Raw genomic sequence first — 9,691 nt, forward strand, 5'->3', positions numbered from 1 at the left:
AATAGAATTCTTAACATATGCTACTAATTTTTCAGATTCGATTGAATAGCCGTGGACTTATCTATTCTGTGGGCTTGTTGCTGGCTTCAGTTTTTGTCACAGTAAGTATATCATTCTTGATATTTTAAAAAGGAATTGTAGGCATATTGGCCATTGGGGGTGAGGGAATCTAAACTCCACAGAGGTAATACCTGTGGCTGATCTTCAAACTCTATCAGTACCAGTTCCCATGTTTAGATGGAAAGCAAAGGAGCATTCAGACCTGCAAATTGGATCTTATCTTATTCAGTACCAAGAATGAAACGGAACAGTTTCTTAAGTCAGTGTGGTTGAGAAACATAATATGTGATATAATAAATCTGTTGGGTTATTCTCATAAGGATCTCTTTGTCAAGGAACCTAGGCCAGATTGTTGCTCTTGGAAGAGGAAATGCTGCTGATTTATAAGAAGGATTAAAGGAGAGAAGATTATTCGGTTCCACCACAAAATCGCGGAGGACAAAATCGTGCTCGACGAAAGCGCGCATTTGACGTCATCACAGCGCGACGAAAACATCGCGCTGTGATCAAAAAATGTAAAAATAAAGCTAAAACCTTACCCTAACCTCCCCAAACCTAACCCTAAACCTAACCCTAAACCTAACCCTTAACCTAACCCTTAACCTAACCCTAAATCTAACCCTAAACCTAACCGTTAATGTAACGCTAAACCTAACACTAACCCTTAACCTAACGCTAAACCTAACGCTAACGCTCTCAACCTAACCCTAACCCTTAACCTAACCCTAACCCTAACCCTAACCCTAACCCTAACCCTAACCCTAACCCTAACCCTAACCCTTACCTTTATGTGAATCGGCTTGCTTTAATTTTAATTTTATTTCAATTTTTAACTTTTTTCGTCGCGCTGTGATGACGTCACATGCGCGCTTTCGTCGAGCGCGATTTTGTCCTCCGCGCTTTTGACGGGTCACGGATTATTCACATTGGTTCATAGATAATGGGGGAGCCAAGGTGGCGCAGTGGTTAAATGCAGCACTGCAGGCTACTGCTAGATCAGCAGTTCAGTGGTTCAAATCCCACCGGCTCAGGGTTGACTCAGCCTTCCATCCTTCCGAGGTGGGTAAAATGAGGACCCAGATTGTTGGGGGCAATATGCTGACTCTCTGTAAACCGCTTAGAGAGGGCTCAAAGCCCTATGAAGCGGTATATAAGTCTACTGCTATTGCTATTGCTATTGCCAGCTCTAGATTTTATATAGAAGTAATGACTTTCTTTCTATTTCCAGGTGTTTGGAGTTCATTTGAACAAGTGGAAGTTAGATAAGAAACTGGGGTGTGTGTGCCTTTCCCTCTATGGAATCTTCTTGTGTTTCTCCATCATGACAGAATTTAATGTCTTCACTTTTGTAAATTTGCCTATGTGCAGAGATCATTGATCCTACGGACAGTCTGTTGAGATGCAACTTCCTTCTGTACCAGTGCAATATGAAAATGGTTGGCATTTCCAAGCAGTATGAGGTCCCCTATGAAGGCTGGGAAGCTCAGTGGGGGCCTCTTCTTATCTTGGCTTAGTCTCTTTCTAAGCCATATTTTCACACATACAAACGCTCACTTGGAAACCACCTATATTGATGCGAAGATTTACAAATTCAGAGAGTCTGACGGGCTAACTAACTTTTACCTGGCTCTGAGCCAGAGAAACTGAACTATTACAGTTTTTTTTTAAGTTATTTGATGGAAGACTAAGTTATGAATTGAGAACTATAGCTAAGATACAAAGAAGAGTATGCATTGCATTGACTGCTTTTGGAGAAAAAACGAAAGGAATTTATTTTATTCTTCTTTCCTAAGAAAGTTTCCTTGCAGCTTATCTACTTTGCAGAATATTGCATCTCATTGGATGATTCTGATGTTATAAACAGCGCTGTGAGAGCTAAATTCCAGGTACTTATTAACAAGAATGGACTTGTACTTTTCAGAAGTAGTACACAATGACTTCCTTATGGAAAGTAATGTATCCCAGACAGAGATTTGGGAGGAATCTTAACTGAATTCAGACTGTAGAGATGAACCTTGCTGCCATTTTATTCTTAACAGCAGAATGTGATCACTAGGTTGTTTAGAATATTTCCAAGCAATAGTTTTAGGCCAATAGGCCCCGGCAGACTCATGAGATGAAGTCCTGGTTTTTAACTTGATTATTGCCAAGAAAACTACATGGATATATCCATGAAGTCACCAGGAGCCAAATGTGACTCAAAGGAGATTTAACACTCCCCCCCCCTTTTAATTTAAAATACAATGCCTGGACTAATCTGTTATGGGTTCTCAATGTTTATTGAGACTATTTCTTTAGCACTTTTAGATTGAAAAGTACTTTATGACACCCCCTCCCTTTCCTCTTTATCCTGGCAAAAGTTTGTTAAGGTAAGCACTAATAATATTCCTGTGTCTTAAAAAATAGTGCTGTTGAAAAAGTCTGTATCCCCGCGCATATCAACTTCAGGACTATGTTAAGGTTTGAACCAAAATTGTTTTGATACAAAACAAAATTCAGATATTTGGATCATCGGACCATCTATTAACATATGGAGACTGGAGAAGAGGAAATGGATGTAAAGGGACATTATTAGTTGAGAAGGCAATATAAGTACATGGCACATGTTTTAAAATAATTAGTTGAAGACACTGGTTTGTAAAAAGCATATATTTGCACATATGTTATTGCTGATGTTATCATTTGCCATTCTGCAAAGGATACACTGGACCTGGTGGGCATATTATTGTTTTCCTTTTGTATCCCACTGGGTGGTTTGCTTATGCAAATCCTATTTTAGGAATCTTTGTTGGTGGATTCTTCCTGCTATTTACCACAAAATTGCATAGCACTTATTTTTAATTTTCTTGAACCTTGGACAGAGAGGATTGGATTTTGACAAACTGAGAAAGCTATGATAAAGTCCCCATTCAGTGTTCCATTGAGTCTGCTGCCTTTAATGTGATTTGCTCTATTTACTCTGGAAATCCTGAAGACACCTCAGCTTCCATGTAGATCTCATCCATCCCCATTACATTTTCAGTAATAAGAACAGCGTTCCTGACTGTCCCAGTGACATTTAGCCTGGACTGTCCTGTTTTGTTTTATTTGGTATGTATGCTTCGTTTTACTCTGGTTTTATAAGAAGGGATCTTTAGCTAGGCAAGTGTGCAAAGATTTTATCTACATAACCCACAAAGGTCATTCTTAACAGAAAAACATCAAGCTGATGCGTGGGTGTAAATACACCTTTCAATCTACCCAACAAGTTATACTTTAGTGTTTCCTTATTTCAAATGAATTTCTTTTTGGGATCAATAGTATGAAATGAAATGTCATGATCTGCAGTCTCCCTTCATCATAGCACCTTGCTTTTTCTTATGACTTCCATAGTTGAATTTCCCCTCAATCTAGTGTCATCCACATACGTGGCTAATTTGTGGCCAGCCAGATAGAATAAATGTATTAATACAACTTAGTTTAACCAATAAAAAGTTTGCTCTTTCTGCACCTCTCCCTCACACATACACATGAAAATAATTTGGCAATTGCTCCCTTGTGCTCATTTTTAGTGTTTTCAATTCTATGTCAGACAAATGCAATAAAATTGTCCGAACTTATGTTCTTACACTAATTTAATGTTCCAATGTATTCTGAGGTACTATAGCAGCATTCCAGATTTTCTATCTCTTTGTTAATTAACTAGTAAGCATCTAGCATGGCAAGAGCTATTTTGATGTATTGTTGAATGCATAGGACTAAAAGTCAATGGATGGGTGATGGGTTCTGGTCATTTAGGCACAAAAGCCAGCCACTGACCCACGGCCATTCATTCTCTCTCAGCCCTAGGAAGAGGGTAATGAGAAACCACTTTAAAAATGTCAGCCGGAAAAACTTCAGAAAAGTGTTTTTATACATTGTAGACAAATTATGACTTTTAATCTAGGGAAATCAATCATTTCACATAGGGATATAACAGGATTTTAAGCTTTAAATTCAAAACAAACTCTTACAAAGGAATGAAATGCAGAAATAAATATACAGTGTCAATGACTGTCTTTTCAGAGATGTTTGTCCACTGTTACAGATTTTTTTCATTAAAGATTGCTAAATATGCTCTTATGAAATCTTAGGATTCTTATAATACTTTTACCATCCACCATGCCTTCTTCATTCTGTTTTTAATTAAATAATTATGGTTGCTCAGTATATTTCCTTCGATCAAACCACTTTAGCATCCAGAAACTTTAAAATTCATTATCATCACTTCCTTTTGGTTGTATAATAGATATAGATTGTATGTAGAAATCCATTTCACATCATCCATATGATTAGGATGGGTTGTTCCCATTGTCAACACAACACAATTTATTGGTGAGACTTATATGGCTTGACCAGCTCTAAATGATCCCCCTTAGAATTTTTTATAGCTCCCCATTCCCTCAAAACATAGAAAAACTGTTTTCAAAACAAAATGGAACAGAATAAATGAAGAGCCTGGAATCTCACATACATAATACTTTGGAAGTAAAAATAGTTTGTGGTCTTGCGCAGTATGGCTACTAAAAATCTGAGCAGTGCACAGTGACATGTTGCTGACATACAATTCTTCATTTTGCATCACTGTCTTTATGGAATTGAATAATCCCAGTCTAAATTTCTATCTTTGTATAAATGGAACACATGTTCATCTCTGCAACTATCCCTTCAACTCAATAACAATAACAGACTACTTGGAGAACAGAATAATATTTAAAGACAAATGTTAATTTGAGATTTTACTCTAATACTAACAATAGATAAAAAGGCTGGTTGGTATTACCTATTCTCCTGTTCCCAGGTCCTAACACTACATATGGCCCCTGGCCACATAGCCACATAGCATATCCCAACTCCTTTATTTTAAAGTTAAACAATGAAATAATCTTCCCACCTAAGCTGAGAACAGTTTTATTTCATTTACCAATTCAGTTTTAGATTTAATACCAACTTCCCTAGGGAAAAAAAAAGATTGTGTTAGTTTCCCTTTAAACCTTTCACCTAAAAGAAATAAAAACAGCTGTTTTTTTCTCTATGTAAATTTGTTAGCAACCTATAATGAAAACATATTAGCCACTAGTACTTCTTTCTTTGCCTTCATTGTTGATAATAAGGAATAAAAAATATTAAGGCATTTTTGAGGGTCATGTTGGAGAAGATATCAATTTATGTGACAATGTAATATTTAAAAAATATAAAGCAATAAAAGATGGGACTAGAAGATACAGTTTAAAACATAGTTTTAATTAATTCAGGCTTTTTCATCATAAAAGTGAAAATGTCACAGTTTTGCAAATAACAACTCTGCTCCAAGTTAAGTGACATGTTTATTTTATTTTTTTATACATAAAACAAGTAGAATCATAACATTTTCATTTTAAAATGTGTTTCTTTTTGCTGTAGGTTTAAAGCATATGTTGTACGTAGCAAATTGATCATATCTTATTTTAGGCATTGATGTTTTGCAAGAATAGTGTAAACTGTTTTGTTTTGTATAAACATGATAACATAATTTTTCCAGAGCACACTGGATTCAATAAAATCTGCCTCTTGGCATCTAAGATGCTATCCCCCTTGATCTGTTTTCCAGTACCTGCCCTCTTCTTCCTTTTGTTCGAGGATGTGATAGTTGATGGTATCAAAGGCTGCTGAGCTGTGCAAGAGAAATGCTAAGACCACATGTCCTGTGGGCATCCCAATATAGATCTTGCACCAAAATAATTGATCTCTATCCCATTTCCCAGCCACATTGCAATAGGTCCAGATTAATTGAATACTGGAGTTAATGATAAACTGAATAAGTGTTCTCTAAGTAAATTAAAATTAAATTTAGTGCTTTTATGCCAGTAAGAATTTAGGAGTGGGAAAGAAATCAAGAATGTTAATGAGGCCTAAAGCAATTGGCCCACAATTCATTTACTCCTATCTGTAGCCATAGCAGCTGCCCAGAAGTGTCACATCCTGAAGCCAGAGCCAAAGACAATCTTTGTCCTAAACCCAGGGTCCTTGATAACAAGCAGTTTCAAGTGGTTTCCCCCCCCCTTGAATCATAATTATATATAAGACCATGCAGTAATGGTTATGACAACTCATATGATGTTTCATATTAATTGATGGATAAAAAGAAATCCTGTGCCCCACCCCCCAATGTTAAGTAATGAGAAGGAAAAGATGTAAAGTCTCCCTGCTTGCATTTATATCATTTGTTTCAGTGATCTGGTTGCCCTTAAATGAATAAGGAATAAACATTTGGAATGTCAGATTGAGATTACACATTGTAGTCTCATCTCTACAAAATGAGAATTCATTACATCCATCGTACAGGAAAGATGGTCTGGAAAGGGATTTAGAATAGGAATAGGAAAAGAATAGAATGGAATAAAATAGAATAGAATAGAATAGAATAGAATTCTGGCTAGGGAAGAAGGTTGAATTATTGAATTATTTTTAAAACAATTTAATTGATTCTTTAAAAAATAGAGAAAAACCAAAGGGGGAAAAGAGACAATCCCATAATATTATTGGATTTTCCTCCTTGATGTCTAGATTTAAAATAGTTAATCCAAAGAACAAAAATCTAACAGTTCTGAATGATAGTATTTGTTAGAAAGGTTAATGTTACAATATAACTATCCCAGGCAGGTGGAATATGTAAGAACTGTAGGGCAACAAAAGTATTGTTGGTTTCCTGCCATCTTTCTGTTTAAAACAGGGATGTGAAACTCAAGGCCCAGGGGCTGGATCTGGCCCGCGGGGTGCTTAGATATAGCCTGCGGCGCTGCCCTGGAAACAGTGAAGGATTGGTCCACAGTTCCTCTGCCAGCAAAAATGGAGCTCAGAGGGCCCACATGCGGCGCTCCTGAACTCTGTTTTTACTGGCAGAGGGTTGCAGGAAGCCACCACAGCTGGAAATGGAGTTTGGGAGCCTGTTTTCGCTGGCAGAGCACTTGGGCCACCACAGGCACCTCCAACATGAGTGACGTCGAGTTGGCCATGCCTTCTGGCCACACCCACTCTCCCCCCCCCCCAAGATCAAACACAACCCTAATGCGGCCCTCAATGAAATCAAGTTTGACACCCTTGGTTTAAAAGGATAGAATCTTGACCATAGGTAGCACCTCTGTTTTGATTGCTGTCATTCCTATCAGTATGAGTGACACCTGGTAAACATCTGCTCAATTCATTCATATAGATATACCATATATCTTCCCTGCCCCCAAGCCTATTATCAGAAGATGACAGAGATATTATATTAGAGGAAAGCTAGGTATGAATCATTCCTCTCTCTAAATGCCTCTTATTCTGATTATATTTTAATGAGATAACTAGACAAGCAATAAATATGCTGACCTGTCATTCTAGTTTAGTCTTAAGCAGGAAACTTGAACTAGCCTAGAACTTGGGTATAGAAATGCTCTTCTAGGAACAGGTCACAAATCCTGTAGGTCTGCCTGTGGAATTCTGGGAGTTGCAGTCCATGTATTTTAAGGTTGTTGAGGTTGGCAAACACTGATCTAAGTCATATATCTTTATTATTTTGTCAGGCATAATCTCTGATAAAAGCTGGAATGAGCAAGCAGGTAATATTTTTCAAGTTTGAGAAAGGGAAAAGCAGTAGGGATTCACAATTGGGTAAGTGTGAGAAAGAAAAAAGAAACTGAAGATAAAAATAGCAGTCTTCCACACATTTCTATGATATAATAACACAAGAAAGAGTCATATATTTTTCATATAAAAGCAATCACTAAAGGTGTACACATAAACAGTCTCAGGAATTAGAGCAGAATTAGAGACAATTCCCCAAGGAATTCTTTTTTTTCAGTTCATCCTTAACAAATACTAAAAGGAAATATGAACTAAAATACTTTAAAATAGTCATATGCTTCCATTTCAGGAAATTCTGTTGGAATTAACGCCCTACAATCACAGATTAAAATAATTAAAACTACTTTCCTTTGTCTGGAACATTGTGGGTCTTACCAAATACTTATTTATCAAATAACAGTGTGCTATTAAGCAATAATTGTATCTTGTACTTGGCCAAACTTCCTATCAAAATTACACAGTTCTAATATACATACATGCATGCATGCATACATACATACATTGTGTGTGTGTGTGTGTTTATATATTTGTACACACAGACACACACACATTACAGAAGTGTCACATTTGTATAATAGCTTTGGACTGAATATTAAACGAAAAACCAAACGGATTATTTCACAGGAGTGTAGTTAAGGGGGGGGGAAACTATTTTTGAAGCATAATACATGAAGCAGAAAAAGAAAATCAAATCTTGAGGTGGTGCAAAGTTGAAACCATTTAAGACTGAAGGTATGAGGTACAATTGTTGAATGTCTTTCAAATTCCAAATTCTCTCAGAGGAGGGAGAAAAGCCCTATTTCTTCTATAACATTATATTCCTGTCTGTTCTTTTTTGTGATCCTTTTCTTCCTTTCTTCCCTGGAGAATTGGCCCATTTTATCCCTTCATTCTTATTTCATGTCATAGTCTTTTTAGATAAGACCTATGCCTAACAGACTTAGATTTCCCTAATTTGCTTTCTAATATAGATTAATGCAGTCAATAGCATACTGCCATCATTTACTAGAACTGTACAGCACTTCAGATTTCATTCTAAAGATATTCTTCCAAGCATATGAACACAGCACATAGCTGCAACTCTTTAAAACAATTATATTTTCCGCAAGATTATGTAGCTGCCAGAAAAATGTAACTGCTTTAAAGCGTATAAGCAGATATTGTGTTCATGTCCTCATATTCCCATAGCATATCATAGTCCTATTATTTATCCACTGGGTGGTGGGGGGACAGTTAAAAAACCATCAAGGAAGAGCTAGAGAAAATCTGGCTGTGATTTATTCCATAGAAAAATAGAGGTATAAGGCATTCCAGTGAGTATAAGGTGATGCCTCTTTCTTTCTTTCCTCTCCTATGTTCCTAAATATTGTACTCCCTTATTTGTACATATTAAAACTATAGTAACTATGGTGTCTTTCCACAGATGCTCTTAAGGTTTTGGTACTTTGCTTGCATCCTGTTTTCTTCTATTGACCTTCCTTTGTATCTTCAAATGTATTGTCTCACACTGAAAGTGCATGTTTAGGGTGTAGCTTTAGATTGTATAAGTAGAGCAAATGGAATTAATCTATTTGTTTCTGTTATTCTACTAAGAGATCATAGACTGAGTTGCTGGTAGAAAAGAATAATTCTGTTCTGTATTTTCATAACACTAAGTTTCCAAAGAAGAAAGTGGTATTTCCAAAGTGGAGTTTGCACTCAGTATATATAAATTGATCTTGTCTATATAATTTACATCCAATTTGCCATACAAAATGAGGTATGCTATCCCCACCTGCTGAAATAAATCATAGTACCCCGGCTACTGATAATCCATCTGGATGACTGCAGTGTTTATGAATAGTTTATGTTCTTGAAAACTGCAGATCCTGTACTGAACAATATTTAAAACAAACCAGTTGTGTGTACAAGTAGTTGGACACATTTTTGTCCTTATTTTTTTAAAATTGAGAAACATAGATTTATATTCAGGTTTGTACCTTGAACTTTGTATTCTCACCCCATGGTA

At 36.5% G+C, this 9,691-nt stretch overlaps 1 protein-coding gene across 1 annotated transcript in view; it reads left to right on the forward strand.

Moving 5' to 3' along the window:
• Positions 1 to 9,691, forward strand: part of SLC24A3 (solute carrier family 24 member 3) — a 205,924-nt gene that overhangs the window by 195,344 nt on the left and 889 nt on the right. The window contains exons 16-17 of the mRNA XM_087721891.1: positions 36 to 101; positions 1,289 to 9,691. The exon at positions 1,289 to 9,691 is cut by the window's right edge and continues 889 nt beyond it. Coding sequence (XP_087578017.1) covers positions 36 to 101; positions 1,289 to 1,438 — 216 coding nt within the window. The 3' untranslated portion in view covers positions 1,439 to 9,691. The remainder of the gene's footprint in view (positions 1 to 35; positions 102 to 1,288) is intronic.

The sequence above is a fragment of the Thamnophis sirtalis genome, unplaced genomic scaffold, assembly GCF_051295495.1.
Source record: "Thamnophis sirtalis isolate CommonGarterSnake01/CBP01778 unplaced genomic scaffold, rThaSir2_p1.2 scaffold_8, whole genome shotgun sequence".
NCBI classification, from domain to species: domain Eukaryota; kingdom Metazoa; phylum Chordata; class Lepidosauria; order Squamata; family Natricidae; genus Thamnophis; species Thamnophis sirtalis.